Source organism: Sapajus apella, unplaced genomic scaffold, assembly GCF_009761245.1.
Source record: "Sapajus apella isolate SASKATOON/1434 unplaced genomic scaffold, GSC_monkey_1.0 scaffold6, whole genome shotgun sequence".
Taxonomy (NCBI): Eukaryota; Metazoa; Chordata; class Mammalia; order Primates; family Cebidae; genus Sapajus; species Sapajus apella.
The window spans coordinates 48,554,509-48,581,897 of record NW_022436946.1 but is presented as its reverse complement, the minus strand read 5'-3'; the positions used below and the strand labels follow the sequence as shown (position 1 = coordinate 48,581,897).

The 27,389-nt window shown below is 33.0% G+C and overlaps 1 protein-coding gene across 4 annotated transcripts in view; it reads right to left on the bottom strand.

The window, feature by feature from the left end:
* Positions 1 to 27,389, bottom strand: part of ASCC3 (activating signal cointegrator 1 complex subunit 3) — a 361,254-nt gene that overhangs the window by 224,159 nt on the left and 109,706 nt on the right. For all 4 annotated transcript variants that reach the window (XM_032275177.1, XM_032275179.1, XM_032275178.1 and 1 more), the window contains exons 11-13: positions 12,047 to 12,211; positions 4,242 to 4,418; positions 1,264 to 1,335 (exon numbers count right to left, since the gene is read on the bottom strand). In XM_032275177.1, the coding sequence (XP_032131068.1) occupies positions 1,264 to 1,335; positions 4,242 to 4,418; positions 12,047 to 12,211 (414 nt within the window). The remainder of the gene's footprint in view (positions 1 to 1,263; positions 1,336 to 4,241; positions 4,419 to 12,046; positions 12,212 to 27,389) is intronic.

The following is a 27,389-nucleotide window of genomic DNA, read 5'->3' as shown; positions in this document are numbered from 1 at the left end:
TGACTTTATTTTGCAAAGAACTGCATTTTCTTCACCTGGCAAGTGAAGATAATAGTACCTGCCTCATATGTTGCTGAGAGAATTAAATTAGTAAGTATAAGATAACCTTATCAGTTTCATACATTTATTAAGAACTAGAAAAGGTTAGCTACTATTATTATTGCTAATATACAACTTAAAATACTTGCAATTTCCTAAAAAGTTATTCTTAAAACCAAGCACAATCTCTAGAGATTAATTATGAACGTGATTTTAAAACTATTTCCTAAACACAGACAAAATGCCTCAAGAATGCTCAGTGTTTCAGTGTTCAAGGAGGCAGTGTTCTATGCTCTCAAGTCCAAACCATCTTTGATTTACTTTATATATTGGGGTTGCAAACAAGATTTAGTCTGGGGGAAAAAGGTTTCACTATTCTTTTTTTTTTTTTTTTTTTTTTTGAGACGGAGTTTCGCTCTTGTTACCCAGGCTGGAGTGCAATGGCGCGATCTCGGCTCACCGCAACCTCCGCCTCCTGGGTTCAGGCAATTCTCCTGCCTCAGCCTCCTGAGTAGCTGGGATTACAGGCACGCACCACCATGCCCAGCTAATTTTTTGTAGTTTTAGTAGAGACGGGGTTTCACCTTGTTGGCCAGGATGGTCTCGATCTCTTGACCTCGTGATCCACCCGCCTCGGCCTCCCAAAGTGCTGGGATTACAGGTGTGAGCCACCGCGCCCGGCCTGGTTTCACTATTCTTAAAGGGAATTTAAAAGCCAAAGGGCCAGTTAAATACTTTATATGTCATAAAAAGTTAACATTGTTTTAAGAAATGCCGTAATAAAGTTATTCAAAGAACCATGAACAATTGGGAAGTGAACAAATTTTATATAAGTGATTATTACCACTTCACTTTGACTTTGATAATCTTGATGGGAGTATACTGAACAATAGAAAATTTAAAAATTAAAGTGCTTCAAACACCATCAAATAATACAAAACTTTATAAATTGCATTTCAATTGACATTACTTCATGAAAATAGTAAGAATATAATATTTAAAATTAAAAATGGCAAACAAAATAGCACGACCTATCAATATTGGGATGATAATATCTACAAATAGTTTTATGACTTACCCATTGGGCTAAAGCAGTTATTAAGAATCAGAACCTCTGAGTCATTGCCTCAGACTTAAATAAAATTTTCTTCTGAAGAGTCTAAAAATTAGTAATTTTTATCATTAAGCACTCTCTAAAAGCAGAATAAAATAAATCAAGTGTACCTGGTGTCCAGCCTTTACTTGCTTCAAAACATTTTCATAACATACTTCATCCATGTTATTCAACTGCTGCATCTTAAAGGTTTTAAAACATAAAAACATCAGATGAAACAATTATAAACTTTGTAACTGCAAATAAAATGTTGACAATTACAATCTAATTTTTAAAACTTTCAGACTACCTAGAATGAGAGATAACAAATATCTTATAAACATATAAAATATAACAATTCATAAAAAACATATACAATGCCACTTAAAAATGAAAATACAATAACTCAGATAATAGTTTCTGCGTACTAACTTTCTAAATGCACCAAGTTTTAAAAATACAGTATCTTTAAGGATATTCTGGTTAGTTACAGACATTTCGGAATAATTTTTAAAGTTCTTTCTGCTTTTCCGAGCAGCTCATTCTCCAGGCTATTTTTCTTATATTTCATTATATAAACCATACAGTTTTACTGTATGATTCTCAATGTTGTAAGAACACTACAGATCAAGTGTCAAATGGCACAGAGAGCTGAAACATAAGGCAACACACTATTTCTGTAACGTATATTGAGAGAGGTTGCTATTCAGAATGCTTCTATAGAAACATTTTTCAGATTAATTGGAAATCTAATATAAAATCTACGAATTAAGTAAGGGTCTCTAAATATTCAAGGTGAGGGATAGCCCAATTAAACTGATTTGATATTCAGTCAAATAGATCTGACTAAAGATTTCTGGGTACATGTGATAAGTTAATACATTCATATAATTATCAATGTATTCGTATAATAATGAATGTATTATACCTAACTATGCCCAGAAAATATGTAAATCTATTATGTATCAATTTTAAAAAATGTAAAAGGGTCTCAAATCCCTTATTAATGATAAGAAAGTTTCTAACCAAAAAGGTAAGGTGGCTAACCCGAAGGAGTAGGCATGTGACCCAGCCTATTATCTCTCCAGTTAACATGTATTAGTAAGAGTTTAGAGTGGGATGAAAAGCATAATGTACATCTAAAATGGCAATGATTTGGATTTTTTTGCTTCATTAAGGTAAATATTTTAAAATCCTGGAACTCTTATGACTTATAGTGGCAAAGTATGATGAGATGATAATAGGATAATTTACTCCCCACGAATAATTTAAAAACAACCCCCCCCATCCCCACCAAAGACAAAACTCCCAATAACTTTTTCAGCATACTTTGGATTCATTTCTGGCCAAAGCCATTATTCCAAATTAAACATAACACTCACAACATTCTCCCATCCTCTTTCGTAACAAGTGAATCACATCATGAGTTTCTGAATGAAATTCTGAGAAACCTATAAGAATTTCTTTTTATAATGACCAAATTAACAACTTGATTATAAAACATATTAAAAAACACCCCTGGAGAAATGCTTAATGGTTATCAACCACAAATTTCAAATGAGTGTAAATTAGTAAACTTTAGTAAGACAAAAGTCTATACTTATAACAATCATATATACTTTATTATTTACACTATGTAAGATATACACAATTTTTGTAAAACAATTGTCAAATTTCTAAACCTTCAAAACAATTAGGACAGTTTATTATCTAACACCATTCCTTTCATGATTATAATGGTAACATACTGTAGTGAAATATACTTTGAATTTGATTAGCGTTAGGTGATTTACCAATTTGTATGATGCAACTGAAAGAAAATAAGGTTTAAGATGGCTGAAAAGCATGTGAAACAATTTTCTTCTCTTTATAGCTCTGTGTGATAACCATCTGCCACCATTTAAATTATAAAGCTGAAAACATTCTAAAGCTACAAAAGAACCAGTTCTACATCTATCCTACTGATACATTAAAAATAACTAAATAATCAAATTATATTGAAACATAACTGAAAAAAAAGCAAATATTGCTGAAAAGCAGCAGTTGAAACAATTATGAAGGCTAAAATATGCATAATTGTAACTATTACCATATCATAAACTATCCCTTTGTGCACAAGTCTGAAATGACTCTCTGGAATTCTAAACATACCTTACTTTCATGCAATGCAGTTACAGGATATTAACTGTTGTATTATAGTAACAGTCACTTTGGATTTTTAGGTGAATATTTACTTATAATAGTATAAGGTAAAAATGGCTCTATTTTACTAATGATATTGTTTTTAGACAAGAAATGATTGTAATACATTAAATACCAGGCTGACCTAGTAACATATTATTCTATTTTGTTCTCTTTTAGTAAAGATGTCAAAAGCCCTGTGAATATTTTCCTAAAACTATTTCTTCTATAGAAAAAATAGGTGTTGTTGAACAGAATGATAAATGTTTAAATTTTAAGCAGTTTTCATTCTTATTACAAAATAAATATGTAATAAAGTTTTCCTTCATATTATAAGTCTATAACAGTGTGAATGGTATATGGTAGTATTCATTTTACAATTAGATAAACTTTTTAAAGCATAGAATTTTAGAAATGCCATTTATATAGATAATTAAGGTAATTATAGAACATTATAAGTTAAACAGAACACCTTCCTTAATGGTTGCCACTATGAATTTTTTTTTTCAATTGCGTCTGAGGTATTATTATTTCTATTAAACAAATATCACAAAATTTATACTGCTTGTTTAATTAGAGCTTTTATTATTTTACAATGCCCTTCAATCATTTCATATCAAAATAACTTTTTAAAACTTTTAACAGCTGAAAATACAAAACATACACTGAAAACAGGAATGCAAACTACGGCAAGCTACTTTCTGTAGGAAGTCTCACTCTACTACAAATAGTTAGGAAGTATGCTTGATTTTGTCTAGGATATCCCATCTGTAATGTGACTCAGTGGTCTCCAAAAGGCCATTTCAGTGGAGATCATGAAGGACTGAAATGGTCTTTTAGAGTCTCTAATGCCAAATAAGTATTCAATAATAATCCAACAAAAATATTTTTAGATAAGAAAAGTATAATTATTAAAATGGGTATTTACCTTATTTGCACATTTAATCCCCAAAAATGTCTGTCCAAGAGGTACTGGTCGAAAACGGCCATCAAAGAAGAAAAGTCCAATGTATGGATTAACATGTAAAAATGTGGCAACATCAAGGTAGTTAGGTAAAGTTGCAGACAGTCCAAGAATCCTTATCATACTCTGTGTGGATTCAACCTATATGAATTATTTTAATTAAATATGGGTTATTTAAATGAATTTAACCAAAAGACATTATCATTTGTTCTATTAATAGAACTTCTAAAAACTCTAAACAGAGATGAGTGTAGGGTCAATTGAGGGTCATATCATGTAAGACTTTGTAGCCCATAATTCACAAGCTTGATTTAACAGATACATAATAAAATTCCATACCCACTATAATCAAAAATATACATAGAGGGTGAGTGTGTTGGCTCATGCCTGTAATCCCAGCACTTTGGGAGGGAAGGTGGGTGGCTTGCTTGAGCCCAGGAGTTTGAGACAAGCCTAGGCAACATGGCCAAACTCCATATCTACCAAAAAAAAAAAAAAAAAATTAACTGGTGTGGTGGCACATGTTTGTAGTCTCAGCTACTCAGGAGGCTGAGGTGGGAGGATCTCTTGAGCCCATATGATCATGTCACTACACTCCAGCATGGGTGACAGAGCAAGACTCTGTTTCAAAAATAAGCAAGTGAATAAAAATAAAAATACAAATGGAAATTAAGAACTTTATGACAATTAAATATATTTTTAGGTCACAAAAAAACTCAGTAAACTCCAAAAACTAAAAATCATATAACCACATTATCTGATTATGAGGTAACATACCTAAAAAGATAAAACCAAGGGATGGCCAAAAACTTCTATTCATTTGGTAATGAAAATATATCAGTATGATTTTTCTGAGTAAGCTGTTAATAATTTTACTGAGTCTGGGAGACTCAAAGGGTATAAGCAAATTAGTCCAATGTGAATAATATTAATACTTTCAGAGTCATCCCTCCATCAACACTGTGTGAGAACCTAATCTGTAGGCACTAGGAATGCAGTACTGAATAAGGCAAAGATCCACACATGCAGAGACTATTTGCAGAAACGCAGTAAGGGAGGGATCAAAAAAGTAGAGATAGGTAAAAATTAAAGTACCAAAACAAATTGAATGTCTTATTATAAATTTGTTTTCACTGAAGAAATCTTACAGATATCGGCAAAACCCCAAACCAAATCCTATCAAAAGCAAGAAACCCTAAATAAGGGGAAATAATCACCAGACTCATTTTTTTTTTTAAATCATACAGTAATTAGAATGATTAATGACTCCACAGTCCTATGTAGTATTAGTGGTGATTTGGAAGGAAATGAAAGTGATATTTGGTTTTAAAATTGTTATTTAAAACACGAATCCATTTTAAAACAACCACCTTTTTCAAATCTAAAAGTATAATTATAATATAGTTATTTAATATAGTTAAATCTATGTGAGAAATACTTTATTTGAAATAGAAATAATCTGGAATATTATCTCTTAAGCCAAACCTTGAAGTCTGTACACTATACCTATTTACCTTAAAAGTATTAATTATTGACAATTACAAAAAATTAAAAATTTACAGCTTTCTCTCTATCATTAGCCCAAGATTAGACAGTACATTTCTGTGATGTTTTCCTTCACATAAAATTTAGTTCCAATAGTCTCCCTACTTACTAAAAGTAGTTTAATATAATTAATATTGGTTCATGTTGTTAAATATAATAGATTTGAGATTTCTTATACTTTTTTCCAAATTTCTCCCAATCATGCCAACTGTGTTATGAATTCAATCCCTAATATCACCATGCAATTTCTGAACCTGAACAAAATCAACATTGCCTTCCAAAAGCTTCTGATGGCGCTTCTACACTAGTTACAAATGTTGAAGTGTGATGTGATGTGCCATCTACTGGGAACATTTGGCAATTACAAGGAACAAATAAAAATAGGAACTTTGTAATAAAAATAGTTACGAGCATTGCACTAGTACTTTGAAAATATGCAAAGGTTCACACAGACACATCTGTCAAGGAGACTGAATTCTAGTGAGGCACTTAGATGAAGACAGAATTAACTATAGTAAGTTGTGAAATTAAAAGGAAGACCAGTATAAGTGTGAAAAATATATATATATATAAAAGGAGTGAAAAGAAAACAGAAAAAAGGTGTAATTCATTCTGATTCATGAACTAGGAAACACAACATAGAAGTGGTATTTGATGGGTTCAAAAATTTTCAATAGGAGGGGAGTTACAAAAAAAAAGAAGGCCTTATGTAATTTGGCATTTACAAACCTTATCTCACAACTAACAACACTTTCTGCCTCAAGTAAGATTAGTTTCATTATTGAAAGCGTATCAATGGTATTTAAAAGGAAGTAGGGAAAAGATCAAATAGTTTTGTGTGGCTGGAACCTTTCGTAGCGATGAATATGTAGACGTTAAAATTAGGCTTTAATATTAATAGTTATTAATGTCCAGCTAAACAATTTGACCATTTTTCTTAAGATAACAAACAGCAAGTCAGCAAAGGTTTATGAGGAAAGTGGTGCAAAACCATATACTTAGAATTTGATTACAATATACAGATGACAATGTGAAGATGAAATTATTACACATCTATATTATATATGATATACATGTATATCATATTGATAGGCTATGCATTTATATAATATATTGCATATGGTACATAATAAACCTATGATATGTAGTTTTATATAGTTTATGACATTTATAAATTCTATACAGAAATTATACTATTTACTATTCATTTATATTTTAAATAAAAATTATACCTTTATAAACAATTTACAAAATTATTTGTAAACTTTCTAAGGTTATAATGCCTGCTTAAAAATATCATAATGTATAATTAATGTTATATCTATGTGTCTGTGTACATACATATGGAAAGGATTAGCAACAAGACTGCAATCTGTTTTCTTTTTCTACTGGGGATGGTCAGGAAAGAAATATGTACTATGTAATACAGTAAAATCTCTTGTAAACATATGAATGACAGACCTCCTGAAAAATACACTAATGATATTTACTGGATCTCTAATGTTCTATCGTTGCAGAAATTCCTTATCTGAAGAATGGTCTTTGCTGGATGGACATGGTCTCTGTGGGTGGCTCCTTGAAAATAAATGTGATGTATGGATTGTTATAGTATGGTTCCTTGAAAAACATCACAAAGTTAAGTATCAGGGCATAAAATCAAAACATTTCATAATCAAAATAGCTCTTCTTTTTGTACATAATGCCCCTGCATACTTCTCTTATGAGACCTCATGTATAACATGTGGGCCAGAGCACATGGTTTGTAGGAAAAATGGACCTGGAGAATAGAGATGGTAGTTTCAGACTTCACCATACTTCATCTGTGTCTGACAACTACCTGCATTTTTCAAAATGCTCTTAAACTGAATATTAGCTAAAAGCTGTTTTTTGTGAAACAGGTTCAAAAATTTCAACCCTTGTGTTTTCTGTACGTGTGTGTATATATACACATATTTTTAATTTATGTGGTAAAAAGCGAACAAGCCCCAAATACTTTTATAATCCCAATTCTACTGAAGAGAGCACTTTTTGGTTTAATTAAGTCCCACTTGTCAATTTTTGTTTTTATTACAATTGCTTCCTCCTACTTTTTACTTAATTAGGTCCCACCTGTCAATTTTTGGTTTTGTTGCAGTCACTTCTGGGGATTTAGCCAAAAATTCCTTGCCAAGGCCAATGTCAAGAATGGTGTTTCCTAGGTTTTCTTGGAGGATTTTTATAGATTGAGGTCTTACATTTAAATCTTTAATCCATCTTGAGTTAATTTTTGTATATAGTGAAAGGTAAAGGTCCATTTATATTCTTCTGCATATGGCTAAACCAGTTATCTCAGAACTATTTATTGAGTAGGGAGTCCTTTCCTCATTGCTTGTTTTTGTCTGCTTTGTTGAAGATCAGGTGGTGGTAGGTACGTGGCTTTATTTCTGAGTTTTCTATTCTGTTCCATTGGTCTATGTATCCATTTTTATACTAGTACCATGCTGTTTTGGTTATTGTACCTTTATAGTATAGTTTGAAGGTGGGTAGTGTGATGTCTTTTGTATTGTTCTTTTTGCTTAGAATTGCTCCAGCTACTTGGGCTCTTTTGAGGTTCCATATTAAATTTAGAATTGCTTTTTCTAATTCTCTGAAGAATGACATCCAAACTTCAGCATCATGCAATATACCCATGTAACAAATTTGCACATGTACCCCTGTATCTAAAATAAAAGTTGAAAGTGAAAAAGAAAGAAACCACTCTTCAGCTTGTTGCATATCTTTTCATGTATATGAACTGAATTCTATACCAGCCTAAAATCTAAGTGTAAGTAAGAACTTAATTTTGCTCATGACTATATCCATAGCTCTTAGAACTATGTGTCTGGTACATGTGTAGGTGCTTAATAAATGTTCATTAACTGAATGAATGAATAAAAATATAAATATACTGCACATTTCTTTTACACAAATGGGATTGTGCTATACATACAGGACAGTTTGTTTTTTCAGTGAATAACAAGATCTTTTAAGCCCAGTTCACATAAAAAAATGTGGAATGTATGGATTGTTACAGTATGGCTCCATGAATATATATAACAGCACATACCTCATTCTCTCTGTTTTTAAAGGCTGAAGAGCAGCATTTCATTGCATAAATATACTATAATTCATTAAACAAGTTCTTCTATTGTTGAATATTCAAGGTATTTCCAAAATACTTTGTATTTAAAAAAGAGCTTCAATGAATACTGGTATTACTGTATCTTTATAAATTTGTGCTATTATTTCCACAGTTAGATATACAGAAGTGAAAACACAGGGTTGATTTTGGTGGATGCTTTCAAATTCCATTCCAGTTTTATTTTTGTCAATGCGATAGAAGAGAAATGTCTCATACTGATTCAGATTCTTTTTAAGTATCTTTTAAATAATTCTCAGTAATATTTTTCTACTATAAAATGCTCCTTCCAGTTAAGATTATTTTTCTTAATTTATAAAAACCTATTAAATATAAATGATATTCAGTTGTTTCATGTGTTGCAAATAATTTGTTATTTGGTCTCACATTTAAAATTTTAGGGGCATATCTTACTGATTAGAATTGTAAAGTATTTATTCATCCAAATGTGACACAGGTTTCCTTTATAAGGTTTTGAGCTTTGCGTATTGTATAGATCTCCACCCACAAGATTAAAAAAAAAAAAAAAAAAAAACTCTCCTATGTTTTCTTCATTGAACTGAGAGCTTTGTTTCATACAATTAAATCATTAATACATCTATAATTTTATGGTGAATTTACAAAATGGAAAACAAACACTTCAGAACTTTTAAAAAATATATAACTTATTGTATCTATTTCTTTATATTACATTTCCACACTTGAATCTGAATCAGAGGTATTTAGAATGAAATACAAAGAACTGATATCTAATTAGATGTTAGGATGGAAGAAAGTATTAAGGAAGAGGGAAAACCTGACTATGACTCCCAGGGTTTTGGCTTCGGAATCAAGTAGATTGTGATGCCATATCTAGGTATATAGGAAAGATGACAAGACTTCTGACATGTTTATGGGCAAAAGATGTCTATGGGATATCAAAGTAGAAATATACAACTGGGTTTGCATATGGCCAGAGTCAGCAGGGAGTTATATATATGTATTATATATATAAGATATATATACACACATACACATCATATACATATATATATATATTATATATACATAATTTAGGTAAGATGGGCATAGAAATATATTTCCCCAAAGTAAATATTTAGAATAAAGAAAGAAGATGGCAAGTGACAGAGTCTTAGAGAACATAAACAATAAACATTTCCAGATTGAGCATAAGGGAGAAGCAAGGAAGGCTGAGAAAGAGTAGCTACATAGATTTAAAAGAAAAGGCAAGTGAAAGTAAACAGGACAGGGTGGCATCACAGACTCAAAGGGCAAAGAGTTTCAAGACTGAGAAAATAATAAGCATCAAAAATTAGTAGAATCAAAAGTTTAAAACAAATAGGTTTGAGAACTATTTTTTGGTAACTGGTGATCTTGGTAAAAACATTTTATTACCTATGTTTGAGCAATGACCAGACTGCAGTGGTTTAGTTCAAAAGGGAAACTGAATCGAGATTAACATTTCCAGACACTAAGTGGTAAAGAAGAGCTTCAGTAAGCTGAAGTTACTGGAGAGGGATAGGTTTAAGGAAGTTTTTTGGTAAAGACAAGAGGGACTTTGCAATCCTTTTAAGCTGAAGAGACGGTGCCCACTGAGAGGGAACTTAAAGACACACGAGAAAGACAAGGGGTAACTTACAGAGTGAAAGAAATAGGGTCCAAGGCAAGGGGAGAAAGGACTTCTGAGAAACAAATAAGGTGTAGAATGAAGGGTACATTTTTGGTGGGAGGGGCTGGGCATTTTCCTGGGTAGGGAGTGGAGGCAAAAGGAATGGAAATTAAGGGAGTTCAAGCACAACGGACTCTATTTCCCTTTCAGTACAAAATACTATTGTATAAGAATGCACACGACAGGGTGATGAAGAATGGAAAAGGAAACTGGTGAAGCTTGAAAAGGATCACATTAAGGACACAGAAGAAAAGCTGCTTAGAAGTTATAGAGTAATTCCAAGGATCCATGTGAATGTAGTCGAGGAATGTCTACTTTATATCACAGTCTAGGAAGGTATATTGATGCTAGTCAGCATCACTAGCAACCTTTCCCATTAGTAATCGATAATTTGGCTGGAGGTACAGACGTGACTCAATTGATTAACTGTTGTAATTTTGTCAGATGTTCAAGAGATAATTAAGTTAAGGTTATTAATAAGAAAGCAATTAGTTATGGAATCTTAGTTATTTCAGAAGAAAATAAAGGTAGGCAAATATAAATAAAAGACAATATGTGAGGAGTCAAGAAACTAGAGTTCTTGGTTATATCTAAAAATAAGTGTTCATCTGTTTTCTATATATGCACAATCTACCAGAAAACATCAGTTAAAAACTCATGAATATTCTAAGATATTCTGTCTTTTCATTTAATGAGAAGAATGGTTGACAGAAAATATCTCAAGACTCCTGGCATTAAGAATTTATTTGGACTACTTATGAATAGCCAATGAGGTCTAAAACGAGAGACAATAAGTACATTCCCCCTTTTAAAAATATGAAGATTGGCCGGGCGCGGTGGCTCACGCCTATAATCCCAGCACTTTGGGAGGCCGAGGCGGGTGGATCACGAGGTCAAGAGATCGAGACCATCCTGGTCAACATGGTGAAACCCCGCCTCTACTAAAAATACAAAAAATTAGCTGGGCATGGTGGCGCATGCCTGTAATCCCAGCTACTCAGGAGGCTGAGGCAGGAGAATTGCCTGAACCCAGGAGGCGGAGGTTGTGGTGAGCCGAGATCGCGCCATTGCACTCCAGCCTGGGTAACAAGAGTGAAACTCCGTCTCAAAAAAAAAAGAAGATTATGTCAGTATTAGATTTAGCTTTGTAACACAGGTCTACAGTGAAAGTTTTCTTACATTTGTTCTGGTTAATTGAAGAGACAAATAAAATACAATTTGGAAGAAAAAAAGTAGGGAACTTTTATTATGAAAATGAAATAGCTAAAGGATTCTCCATACTAGAATTATGTTTATTCTCATGAACAATGCACATTAATATTTCCTTTGAATGCTACATTTTAAGTTGAAAACCCTATATATCCATTCAAAATGAGCTTATAAATAACTTCCTCTTACCTGGCGTAAAGTACGGGCAACTATGCTTTCTAATACTGGTCCTCTATCTTCATGCAGCAAATGAACTTCATCAAGAATCAGGAGCTTTACAATCTGGGAAAGAGCTACATCCCCAACACTCTTTCTTGTTACTACATCCCATTTTTCCGGTGTAGTCACAAGCATCTATAAGATAAGACAAAATTTAAAAGGAGAAAAGTTACATAGGTTATTTAAAATGGAACTGTGATAGTCAGAAAGAAATATTTTGGCCACCTCTACATAAATCAAATGAAAAGTGTTTAGAATAGCCAGGAATGATATCTAATTTACTATAGACAATAGTCATTTCAAGAAGAACTTTGTTTAAGCTGTGACACTAAGCAGTTAAAGGCCACTGAAGAATCTGTCAGTGAATTATAGGGTGAAGTGCACAAATACACAAGTTTTTTTAAAAAGTATCTTACAATATAAAAAAAAGTAAGAACATTATTTCTTAAAGTATCATATACTGATAATGATTTTTATTTGAAAAGGAACTAAAAATGATGAAAGCATTACAAGAAAATGAAAGAAAGATCAACAACTTACTCTAGTGATAACCTACTTTGAATAATGACAGATTAAAAATAACCTGAGATATAATATCATAAATATACCCAGAATTACTTACTAATAATGCTTTTCATTGAAAGTCCTTGAAAAACATGACCAGATGTTGAAAACCAAAAAGACACAATAAACTTTAAGTTAATGGCAAATTAAAATATAAAATACCAATGGCTTGTTATTAGTAAATATTGAGAGGTACAAAGTAGATCATTCAATTACAATAATAACTACAAACGTGGTTATCTACCTCACCAACAGCTTAGAATAGTATGCCAGCCCTTTCTTATTAATTTTCAGAGAAATAATGCATTAACAATTAAATTATAAAATCAACATATTCAGATATCAGAAAGCATCCTTAATTTGAAAATCCAAAATCCAAATGATGCAAGGAGTATTTTCTTGGAGCATTATGTTAGCACTCAGAAAGTTCTGGATTTTGGAGCATTTTGAATTTTAGCTTTTCAAATTAGAGATGCCTAACCTGTACCACCAAATCTTAAAAATACTTTCTAGTACTTTGTTTTCCATACTTTAATTTCAGCACAGTAAGAAGTGGCTTCATTTATTACTATTTTACCACTTCAGTTCCCTGAACTAAAATGGCTAGAAAATAAAGTGTCACATTTGCTTAATGAATTGGAACTCATGCAAGACATTTCCATCTGCTCTTGCATTAGGGCCTGGGTTAACTGTCAATATTTCTACTGTCAACTTAAATTTCTCTCAGTACATGTATTTAATCCCTCAGCAGAATAAAAATCAGTATTCAGAACTGTTCCAATTTTAGCTTGTCCACTGGGAAAATGGAATAGTTAAGATGCTTATAAAACCACCATTATGACAAACATTTGGTGTATTTAATTTTTAAATACTCATTAATTTGACAGCAAAATCAAAGGACCCAAGACTGTCAAAACCAATTCATCTTAAACATTATTACTAAAAACTTAACTTATAGCTGTATATAATAAAATTACACTATTTAGTTTTCTATAATTGTTTAATGACTATTATTCTTTAGCCTAGGTAAAGTATATTCCTCCTTGAGGGGGAAAAGAAAAAAACACAGTAAAAATTTTAATCTGAACTTTTAATGATTATTTGCATAATCTACTAATTGAATACAACAGCAACCCCTATATCAAACACACCAGAAGGTAGGGCTTCACTGAATGAAGAATGGCATGCCTAAATCCACGTATTCATAGAATTGTCCCAAATGGAATGTTTTGAATTCTGAACTAAAGAATTATGAGAAAGATATTTTATTCATATTTTTATTCTAGAAATAGTTATTAGAGAGACAAAGATTAAAAATGATTAATATTATTAACATGGCTTCACAAAGAATTGAGCCAGAATGAAGAGAAAGAAATCAAAACAGTAGTGTGGAGGCGGGAGGACAGACAGAAAAGTGGCAGTAGGGATCATTTTGAGGAGTAAAAATTTTTCTATAACTTCTTAAGAGTGTGGCTTACACATCTGCCAAAACAAACTGTATCTCTTCTATTTGACTATAAGTCAAAAAAAGCCTAAAAATAGATTTTTCTTCCCTAAAGATAAACATCTGCAAACATAACACTATTCTCTACGTGTCACCAGTAACAATTAAAATTGTTTAAGTAGACATAACAATGCAATATGTGAGTTTAGGAACAAACATTAAGCTGCACACATAAATGCTACTATAGTATATAACTATGACATAGTACTTAATGTTCAGTAAACACATGAGCCAAAAAAATTAACTGAAAATAATGGATATATATTCTTTTGCATTTCATTAAAAACACACACAAAAAAGAAGGGGGGGAAGATAGACAGAGAGAGAGAGACAGACAGAGAGAAGTGACACCACTATACAATTACCATAAAAGTTAGGATGAATGATAGAAAATACCAGAGGATATCTTTACAGAGGATGTGGTGCAACTAGAACTCTCCTAAAGTAATGGTGGGAATGTAAACTTACACGACCACTTTGAAAAACTGCTTGGTAACATCTAGTAAAGCTGAAATACGCATGCTTTGTGATCTAGCAATTCCATTTCCTAGTATACTATATAACCAACAAAAAAACACATATGTGCACCCAAAGACATGCATAAGAATTTTTATTGCTGTATAATTTATAATACTCTAAAATCAAAAACAAACCAAATGCCCATCAACAATAACATGAATAAATAATATGTAATAGATTTATACAATGGAATAAAATACAAACTATACAAAAAATGAGTAAACTACTAAACTATATGCAACAATATGGAAAAAAATTTCATAATGTTTAAGTATAATCTTTTTATCCTCTCTTTCCCACTGTTTCCTTTACCAAGAAGCCTCTTCCCCAAAAGGAAAGCATCCATAGCAGGGGATGGCCTATGATTAATCTCATATTCCATGTTTATGGGGGCATATGTTAGCATTTAGGGAAGAAAGCCCACTTGGTGATAGCATGAATACATGAGAAAAAGTCATGCCAATTCAACCTCATTTCCACTTCAGATAAGAAGGTAGTGAAGAGAAAGTACTAGATACAGTATACACATAATTTTCAGTATATACTGAAACTTTTGACAGTTTGCCCATGATATTTTTGACTACGACAAATCAGGGAAGGCTGGTAATACAATTATGGGTTTCTGAACAATCTAACTCAAAGGCTGGATCTTTAACAACAAGAGCAAAAAATAAATCAAAATAGCCATTATTTTAGAATGAAGGAGCTAGTGTGGGGGGAAATAAGAGAGGGAGAGGAAAAGAGGAAGAGAAAGAGACAAGGAGGCAGAGAGAATATGTGTGTGAACAGAGAAAGAAGGCATTTTATGGAAACATTTCAACTTCTTGAACAAACTTCTAAAAGAAGATCTTGAACAAAGATCTGACAAAGCAAATGCGTGTTGGAAGCTATGCTTCAATTTTTCTTTAGTGAAGAACAACTAGCAATGATAGCACCTCAATCCATAAAACCTTCCAATTTTAGTAAATGGTTTCATTATACATAAAATGGAATCCTAAAATTTTAGTTACTGTTGAGAATACATATCTGGCTTAAGACACGAAAATGTTTGCAATGCATAAAAGTAGCCTCCTGTATGTTTAACTCATCTTGTTATAGCTATTGTGAAGTTATGCAAGCCATATTGAAATCATATTAAGCTTTCAATAATTTATCATTTTGACTATTGGAACAGTTTGTTTTTTTGAAGCACATGGCTAAAAGATAGATTTAAAATTTTAAATCAAAAGGAACATACAAATTTTAAAGATAAAAGTATACTTTCTTGTCTTTATAATATTTAAAGTTGATTTTGAAATTTTTAGTACTTAGTAGAAAACTGGGAGCAAACCATTTAAGCTAATTACCTATGTGACTTTTTTTTTTTAGCCAGAATGATAAAATATCAAAGCATAGCCATCAAAATCCAAAAGTATATTATATATCATCAAATCTCAGGAGCCATTGATTCCAGCTATAGCATATTTTATTGTCATGCAAAGGTGAAAAAAAAAATACTACTGGGCTGTGTGCAATGGCTCACACCTGTAATCCCAGCACTATGGGAGGCCAAAGTGGGAAGATGACTGGACACCAGGAGTTTGACACCAGCCTGTGAAGCATAATGAGACCTAGCCACTAGAAAAAAAAAAAAAAAAAGATAACTGGACATGGTTGCACATGCCTGTAGTCCTAGCTCTACAAGGGGCTTAAGTGGGAGAATCATGTGAGCCCAGGAAGTCCAGGCTGCACTGAGCTGTGATCATGCCACTGCATTCCAGCCTGGGAGACAGCAAGACAACATCTCTCAGAACAAAACAAAGCAAACCCCACTACCGAATAAATTTTCAAAATGTATCTTACAATTGATAAAATATGGTACATTTAGTTGAAAAATGTTAGGAATCTATTAACTAAACTAAAGAACAACATACAACAATGCTTGCCTAGTATGTCTTCTGTGGTGAAAAAAGCCTGGAATTGTTACAAATCACATTCTAACACTATAGGTGTAGACCAGGCAATAGTTTGCAAGATTTCTAAAATACTCTCTTCCTTTCTAACATACATAATCATATACTCAGTCAATTAATAAGCTTATAAATTATATGAATGTTTCAATTTAAAGATTAAATCTAAAATGTCACATGGTTTACATTCCATAAATATACATATAATTAGTTATACTAACCTCTGATATACAAATATCGGTTCTGATTGATGGCAACAGTCCCCATAATGGAATCTGACAGTTTGCAGATTATACCTGCCTCTTGGGACTCTACAACAAATCAGTTAGTTCCAACTACTTCCTCTTCAACATTTTTTATGTTCCCTTCTCTCCCATCAATTCACATGCATGAATGCACACTCACACACATAAAGCATAAAGTCTCAAATATGGAGTTTTTTATGTCAAGGATGGTAGCTTTCAATTACAAAATAAAACTGTATTCGAGTACCAAAGTATTCTCACAGCATATTGTTTGTTGAAAAGTACAGATAAAGCTAAAACACAAAGGGTGTCACCTGAAATGTATCTCGGTATTTTCATGTGAGGAAAAAAATATGATACTATTTTTAGCTAAAATTTCAAATTGACATTTCCAAAAAAAAAAAAAGCATAAATTAATAAGAAATTCTAAAGCTTTGAAGGAGCAGAGCCAGAAATGCTGGGAATCAGGGAGAGAAGTTCTCCTATTCAAAACTTAACATGTAAAAAATACTTCCCAGACTATGTGTGTTTACCTCTGAAATACAATTCTCTTTGCAGTTCTTTTGTTTATTAAGACTTTCTTCAACAAGCCCAGAATATATATACTGAAGTCTAGCCTCATTAGCATAAGCTTGTAAAAAAGGGAACACAATACTTTGTTACCCTCAAACCTTAATTACATATAATTGAGAAAATACAAAATTATTTATATTTCTGTTAATATAAATCATAAAGCCCTTGTTCATCATTCTAACTTCTTATCTTCAATACTCCAGGATTTCATTCCATTAACGTCTCAGAGAGCAGGCATCTGCTACAACTTAGAACTTCTCTTCACACTCATAAAGGCAGTTTGTTGTTGACATGTGACAAATTTGTGGTAGCAACCTGTCCTTCGGTGAGATCTAATCTTTACAATTGGGATATTCACAGAGAACAGGTTTCCTTGGTTTATTGTAAAGCTGTGTTTTTCAAATCAGACTGGTTTTTTATGCTATTTAAAAGCAAAAACAAAGCAAAACTTTGAACACTTGATAGTCACTACCTTTTACTGCCACATTTGCAAAGCCCAGTTTGAGGATCAATCTCTTACTAAAAAGAAACACTTTAAAATGTCATATTGCAGGCTGGGCGCAGTGGTTCACGCCCGTAATGCCAGCAATTTGGGGGACGGAGGAGGCAGGCGGATCACTTGAGGTCAGGAGTTGGAGACCAGCCTGACCAACATGGCAAAACCCAGTTTCTACTAAAAATACAAAAACTAGTCAGGTGTGGTGGTTGGTGCCTGTAATCCCAACTACTTGGGAGGCTGAGGCAGGAGAATCGCTTGAACCCGGGAGGTGGAGGTTGCAGTAAGCCGAGATAGTGCCAATGCATTCCAGCCTGGGTGATAGAGCAAGACTCCCTCTCAAAAAAGTCATAAAGTCATATTGCAATGCCACACTACTATACGTTAAATGTGATGAACTAAATAAATGTATTCTGTGGTTCTCCACAAAAAAAGACTCAAAATAATAAAATTGTTGCCTCTTCAAACTAACTCCACACAGTCAACATTAAGTGGTTACATTTATTTGAGAATAATTAATCAAAAGTTTATTTGGGGTACACTGTGGGGAAAGAGAGACAAAGAAAAGGGGGAATCTAAAACCTTATCAACAAATTACAGTAAATGACCATAATTAAGAAATATTTTTGTAGTTCCTTACTGTTCACCCATTTAAATTGTTTATCTCATTTCCCATTTAATTGGACAAAGAACAAAGACAGAACATGGGTACATCTATAAATTTAACCAAAATTTATGTTTATCCAAGATCTTCCTGATAAAAGTTTGTGACTAACTCAATCACTCAATGTCCTTAGACATGCATGTGTCTATGGTTAGAATACAAAGAAAACTAGAAGTTATATTTTGAGAAAATATAGCAAAGCAGGGGAGAAATGTGGTCCAAACTCTTTCACACACAACGTTTTGAAATTCAGTGGTCATCTATGTGGCACAGCTGTCCCAATTCATGCAGCTGCCACTGCCACAGCCTACACCTCAAGGTATAGGCTGTACTATATATACTTATATATTTATATAAAATATACACAGTATATATGTATGCTATACATACTATATATATATTACTAATAGAGCACCAATATGACTGTAGTGTAGAGTCAAGTGAAATTATACGTTTTTTTGTATTTTCTCTTCCATATCCTACAATCTAACTAACAACACTGGAAAAAAGATCAAGGAACAATTATTTGTCATTGGTTTTGAAGTGGCTTAACAGAAGCTCACATATACTAAAAATAGGGTTTAGTAAAGTGATAAAGGAGAAAAGCAAATATGACCAAACTAAACATAATATGTGATTATATATAAAACCTTGCCCTAAGCTTTTGACACTATGTTGAGAAAGAAAAACTGGCACATAGCTTCAAATAGAGACAAACAGAACCTCAATAAAAGTGTTGTTCTGGCATCAAACTTTAAGAGCGGTTTCTTCTATAGAACACCATTCTGGAGACTGAATGATACAGTATGTTCACTCAGTGACCACCTTATTCAGAACAAATCTGAAATTTGTTCCCCAATGTAGCAATATTGGGAGGTGGGGCCTGGTGGGTGGTGTTTGGGTCATGGGGTCAGATCCCTTATGAATATATTAATGTCCTCTTTCTTGGGGTGAGTGGATTTTCACTCTATGAGTTCCCAGAAGAACTGGCAGTCAAAAAGAGCCTGGAACCTACCCACCAACCAACCCCTGCACTGGCTCCCCTTTCCATTTCTGCCAATTAGCTGAAGCAGCCTGAGGCCTACATCAGACATCGATGCCCAATCTTGAACTTTCCAGTCACCAGAATTGTGAGCCAAATAAATATCTTTTCTTTATAAACTACCCTGTCTCAGGTATTCTGTTGCAGCAACACTAAATAGATTAAGAGAACAATACTTTCAGAATAAAATAAATGCAACAGCAACCTCATGAGACAACTGCATATAGTTCCTTCAGATAAAATCCGAAAACTCAACATTAAAACTCAACCTCTTGAAAGCAATTTAATTCATTAATTTTTTCTTAAATTAAAAAAATGCATGAATTTGTAAAGCATTCTAATCACAAAGAGACTCTCCCACCTCTTCTCCACTAGCTTGTTCTTCTCCCCTAAAATGTAACCATTGCTTACTATATATCATTTTTAAAAAGAACAAAAAATGCATATACATATATATATGTATATATATATGCTCTCAAAAATTTTACACAAATGGGACAAAGGACACTGTGCCCTGTCTTATGATAGTTCCTGTAGGAGCTACAATAATGTTGTCAGAGGGTGTTGTCCAATTTGATGCAAATTAGTAATGCCCAGAGAAATCTTTCTCATTTTTCTTGTTCTTTTTCTTTGGGGGAAGAAGTTGTGCGTGGGGGAAAGGAAGCTTTTGTAACTACCATTAAGTAAAGCAGAGCTTCTGGATAGTGGGAGAAGAATTTTTTTACCACCAGGTGACAATTATGAAGGGGATTCTCATTACTTGATGAACAATGGAAAACAGTGACTGAAGATTAAATAGATACTATGTATTTATATAATCTTCCTTAAATATAACTTATTAAAACAGTGCTTTTGATATGACATAAAAATCAGATATTTCAACAAGACTTACAAGCACAAAACCTGAAGTACTTTTTATTAACTACGGTAATGTGATGTAATTATTATAAAAAGACTATAACATCAGACTAAGTAGCTTGAGTACCTGCCGTGGTACTTATAGCAGTGTGACCTTGGGCAACTTAAATTCTCCCTGCTTCAATTTTCTCAACTGTAAAATGGAGATTAAAAAGTACTTATCTTTTAGGTTTCTTGTGATTAAGGGAATTATTCCATAAAAAAAGATTACAGCACAAAGCACATACTAACCTTATGTAAGTGTCTGCTATTATTACTGCTGTCCCTATCCCCAATACTGTACTGCCATCACTACTACCACTATTCTGGCCAGTTAATAACTGGTTAAGACACATCAGGGAAACCGCTAGGTGCCACATCAGGGAATGAATAAAATCATAGTAAGGTAGTAGCCCAAAATGTCTACACTGGCTTAATTACAAAACATACCTATGTAACAAAACAAATTTACCTACTCTGCAAAACTAGTTGATGCTAGAAATGATGTAACAAAATATCACCTTTTACTTCTTCACCTTCCACCATGACCGTGAGGCCTCCACAGCCATGTAAAACTGTGAGTCTATTAAATCTCTTTTTATTTATAAATTATCCAGTCTCTGGCATTTCTTCATAGCAATATGAAAAGAGACTAATACGAGATCCCACAAATAAGCGAGAACATAGGATGTTTGTCTTTCTGTATCTGGATTTCTTAAAACTCTCAAAAGCAGTATTAATTCTTTCTCACTTGAACACTCTTTTGCTAACTCAGTAAAAATGTTCCTGAACAGCACTTCTCAAAGCAATTTATATTAATAATTGTTCTATAAAAGAATGGATCTGTGTTCAAGTAAGTTTGGAAAATGCTAAGTTTACAATGTTAAATAAATTAACTTTCCTGCAAAGCATCATAATCTTTATTTTATATATATATTTCCCCCAATGTGCTTCCTTTTTTTTTTTTTTGAGATGAAGTATTGCTCAATAAACCCAGGCTGGAGTGCAGTGGCACCAACATGTTCACTGCATCCTCAACCTCTAGGGCTCAAGCGATCCTCCCACCTCAGCCTCCTGAGTAGCTGCACCCCCAGCTAATTTTGTTTATTGTCTTTATTAAATTAACATGAATTATGAATCACTCTTAGAGCAGACTACATGACCATCTGACTATAGAATTCTGTCATTCATTCAGCAGTTCCCAAAAATATTCTTCTGCTACACACATATACACTGGGCCAATTTGTTCTAGAGTATAATAAAAGCTTAAATTTCAAATATTTCTGATATTTTCATTTTCATTCTCAAAGTAAGAATACAGACAAAACAAAGACCTCCCAGAATCATAAAATTAAATAAGCCTTTGGTTTTACCTTTAACAAAGTGCTTTTAGCCTACCAGACAATCCATACAAAGTTATCCTCTATCCTCTACAGACACCAGTCAGGCCCTTTTAAAATCAGGTAAGAAAAACCAGTAGATGGATCCCTTCCAAAATGCTAACAAGTCACAACAAGTTAAGAGTTCTAAGACTATATTAGGATTAAGAGACTTTTACTGATACAAATTCGTAATTGTATGAATAACTATTTCATGATGGATATTCACCTCTAATGTACCTCTTAAAACATCAGCCGTGTTATACTTCAGTTCTAGGATTCTTCTGCAAAGCATTTTGCATTTTCCATCTACCAGCGCTAATTTCATAAAATGATCTGGTTAATCCAGTCAGAAAGGTTAAATTTATTTCTACTATATATAGAACTCATATGGGTTTCTGAAACATAGAAGAGTTTCTAACAGGAAATCTACATTGAGAACATTGTAAAGTAAAACATGATATTTGAAAAGGGTGACAAAACTACATGTATCAATATACTTTACACTGTACATTTCACAATATCAAAATTCAAGTTTACTTATAAAAGAACTTCCAAATTCTATAGGAGTAACAAAGAAACCTTTTTTGTTAAAAAAATAGTACACTTTTTTTAGTTACGCATCTACATGGAAAAATATCAAAATAATATATATTTAGGTTAACAGATATCATTAGGAGATTTTTAAGATTCATATATGTAAAAATCTTATTGTTGGAATAAAATACAAAAGTAATTTATCAAGGATTTTTCTATTAGTTTTGAAACTGCTATTAATCAAAAAAAATCACTAGTGATTTAAAAATTGGTTTGAGTGAATGTTTATTTTTAATTAGCCAAAATGTTGTTATGACAAATGGTATTTCCAGTTAATTAAAAAATGTCTTTGTACCACAAGTTAAAAATACAGGCAAAATATTTTGTGCTTCTGAATTTTCTAATAATTTTACATTTCTGTTTATAAATTTTCTTCCTTAGAGGTAACATGTACATTTCTCTATTTTCAACTTTTAACTTAAGTAATTCAGTAAAAGTTTGGAAGTTACACATTTACGATAAAAAATAGTAGTAATTTTTGAGATATATCTTAATCACTGTTTTGTGATTATTTTGTCTGTTGTTCATTACCATTAGAATAATAAATTTGTAACCTTCATGCAATAAAGCCAACTGAGCTCATGTAAACTCCCTTTTCTACAAAAGTACAAAAAGACATAAGGAAATATATAAAATATTAATATTACACACATATATATATACAGTAAGGGAATTGAATGATAAAAATATGATTCTAAGACTGGGCTTCTCTCGAAATTTTGGGGTCAAATTGCTTCAATTTGCAGATTATATCACTGCCGACATAGAAAGTCAAACAGAATTTACAGATAATCTATAACTATTAGTAAGAATACTTAGCAGTATCATGGAATATAATATGAAAAAAAAAGTGTTCTTATACTCCAACAACAGCCATTACAAAACATAACAACTTTTTAAAAAAATAGTGACAAATAATACAAGGTATCTGGAAATAAATCTTTAAAAATGTATAAGATCCATGATGAAATACATTTTCAAAGAGCCTTAAAAAACACTTAAAAAGTGGAAAATATGCAATGCTCATAGATGGAGAGATGACACAGTAAAAGTGTCAACATTGTTCAAAGTATTCCAGAAAAATAATTCTAATAAAAACCCAAACAGATCTTTGATGTAATGAAAGAGTTCAATTTCAAAATTAAAAAGTTCAGTAAATAGCTAAGGCTATTCTAATACATGAGAATAAAATAAGGAGGCAGAATTTGCTTTACAATCATGACTTATTCTAAAATAACAGTAATTAAAACAGTGTAGTCCTCAAGGAAGGCCAGATATGGACAGACAGACAGACAGACACACACACACACACACACACACACACACACACACACACACACCTGCCACCACCACCAACAAATACAGCTCAGTAATAGCCACAACAGTAGAACTGAGAATGCAACAAAGATAATATTATAATTCACCAGAAAAGGCTAGAGAGATGATGACAAAATGGCTTTCTTTAGGTAAAGAAATAATATAATAACCCTGCTCTTACAAAAATAACAATAAAAATCCAGAGAGACTTAAGACTTAAATCTAAAAAATAAAACTTTAAATCATTCAGAAGAAAAATGTAAAAGAACTTCATACAGTTCGGATAAACTGGGATTTTCAGAAAACCACAATGAACAACACAAGGCACAAACCACAGAGAAAGCTGATAAAATTGACTATCTTATAATTTTAAGTCTATATGGCTAAAAAAGATAGAGTAGAAATATTTCATCTTATTCTTGATTATTACATACAATAGCCCTAGATAAAATGCATGAGAGAGACATGAGAAGACTCTAAAAAGTGAAAAAAGAAGTAGCACTGAATAGGGGCATCAGGATTCAAATAAAGAGCTGGCAGGGAGTTCCTGGGGTTTCTTTCTGTGTATCTGAGACTGGTGTAGAAGCCCACAACTCAGAAGCCCACAACTCAGAAAGTCAATGGGTGCAGAACTAACTCCCTAAACAAACAAACAAAATATGACTGCTCTTTCTATACAAAGGACTGATAGGGAACACCAAAGAGAAACTGAATCTTTTTGACAACACCCCTCAAATACCACAGAGAATGAAAGTGCTCCTCTCTCAACTCACTGTGTGTGAAGACTGGCACTGAGGGGTGGGTACAAGTGTAAATAAAGTATTGACTACCATCCCACCCAGGTAGTAACAAGTAAGGAGATTTAAATAGGAAGCACTCTGATATCATAACACTCAAAAAGTCCAGGATGCAACTGCAAATAACATCTTTACCAAGAGCCAGGAAAATCTCAACTCAAATGAGAAGACACATGTAACAGACACTAACTCAGATGGCAAACATGTTGGAATTATATGACAAGACTTTTATTTTCATTTTATATTTACTTAAGTTCAGGGATACATGTGTAGACGTGCAGGTTTGTTACACAGGAGTATATGTGCCATAGTAGTTTGCTGCACCTAATGACCCATCCTCTAAGTTTCCTCCTTTCAACCCACAATCCCCAACAGGTCCTGGTGTGTGTTATTCCCCTCCCTGTGTCCATGTGTCCTCATTGTTTGATTCCCACTTCTGAGTGAAAATATGCAGTGTTTGGTTTTCTGTTCCTGTGTTAGTTCACTGAGGATGACGGCTTCCAGCTTCATCCATGTCCCTGCAAAAGACATGATCTCACTCCTTTTTATGGTTGCATAGTATTCCATGATGTATATATACCACATTTTCTTTTTACAGTCTACCACTGATGGGCATTTGGGTTGGTTCCAAGTCTTTGCTACTGTAAATAGTGCTGCAATAAAGACACGTGTGTATGTGTCTTTATAGTAGAATGATTTATATACTTTTGGGTGTATAACCAGTGATGAGATTGCTGAGTCAAATGGTATTTCTGGTTCCAGATCCTTGAGGAATCACCATACTGTCTTCCACAATGGTTGAACTAATTTACATTCCCACCAACAGTGTGAAGGTGTTCCTATTTCTTCACAACCTCACCAGCATCTATTATTTCCTGATTTTTAAATAATTGCCATTCTGACTGGTATGTGTTGATATCTCATTGTGGTTTTGATTTGCATTTCTCTAATGATCAGTGATTTTGAGCTGTTTTTCATATGTTTGTTTCCACATAAATGTCTTCTTTTGAGAACTGTCTGTTCATATCCTTTGCCCACTTTTTGATGGGGTTGTTTTTTCCCTGTAAAATATGTTTAAGTTTCTTGTAAATTCTGGATATTAGACCTTTGTCAGATGGGTAGATCGCAAAAATTCTCTCCCTTGACTAGCCTTTAAAAAAATTTTTTTTTTCTCACATTCTGTAGGTTGCCTGTTCACCCTGGTGACACTTTCTTTTGCTGTGCAGGAGCTCTTTAGTTTAATTAGATCCCATTTGTCAATTCTGGCTTTTGTTGCAATTGCTTTTGGTGCTTTTGTCATGAAGTCTTTGCTCCTATGCTTATGTCTGACTCATATTGCCTAGGTTTTCTTCTGGGGTTTTTATGATTTGAGGTTTTATACTTAAGTCTTTAATCTATTTTGAGTTAATTTTTGTATACGGTATATGGAAGGGGTCCAGTTTGAGTTTTCTGCATATTCCTGGCCTGTTTTCCCAGCAACACTTATTGAATAGGAGATCCTCTCCCTATACTTTGTTTTTGACAGCTTTGTCAAAGGTCAGATGGTTGTAGATGTGTGGTGTTATTTCTTGTAGTATAGTTTGAAGTCAGGTAGCATGATGCTTCTTATTGCTTCACCATGCCATGCAGGGTCTTGTTTGATTTCCTATGAAACTGAAGGTAGTTTTTCTAATTCTGTGAAGATTGTCAATGGTAGACTGGTGAGAATAGCATTGAATCTGTAAATTGCTTTGGGCAGTATGGCCATTTTCATGATATTGATTCTTCCTATCCATAAGCATGGAATATTTTTCCATTTGTTTGCATTCTCTCTTATTTCCTCGGGTAGTGGTTTGCTGTTCTCCTTGAAGAGGTCCTTCACATCCCTTGTTAGCTGTAGTCCTAGGTATTTTATTCTCTCTGTAGAAATTGTGAATGGGAGTTCATTCATGATTTGGCTTTCTGCTTGTCTATTATTGGCGTAAAGGAATACTTATGATTTCTGCACATTGATTTTTGTATCCTGAGACTTTGCTGAAGTTGCTTATCAGTTTAAGGAGTTTTTGGGCTGAGATGATGGCATTTTCTAAATAAAAAACCATGTCATCTGCAAACAGAGACAATTTGACTTGCTCTCTTCCTATTTGAATACCCATTATTTCTTTCTCTTGCCGGATTACCCTGGACAGAACTTCCAATACTATATTCAATAGGAGTGGTGAGATAGGGCATCCTTGTCTTGTACCAGTTTTCAAAGGGAATGCTTCCAGCTTTTGCCCATTCAATATGATATTTGCTGTGGGGCTGTCACAAATAGTGCTTATTATTTTGAGATGTTTCATCGATACCTAGTTTATTGAGAGTTTTTAACATAAAGCGATGTTGAATTTTAGCAAAGGCCTTTTCTGCATCTATTGAGATAATCATGTGGTTTATGGATTACATTTATTGAGTTGCATATGTTGAACCAGTCTTGCATCCCAGGGATGAAGCCAGCTTGATCGTGGTGGATAAGTTTTTTGGTGTGCTGCTGGATTCGGTTCTGACAAGATTTTTAAAGTAATTATCATCAAAATCCTTCAAGGAGCAATTTCAAACACTATTGAAACAAATCAAAAAATAAAAATGTCTCAGCAAGGAAATAGAAAATAGTTTCAAAAGCCTAATAGAAAGTTTGGAACTGAAAAGCATAATAACCTAACTTCAAAAACTCATTGGAAAAGCTCATTCACAGATTGTAGACAGCAAAATAAAGAATCAGTGGAGTCAAACATAGATCAAAGAAGTCATC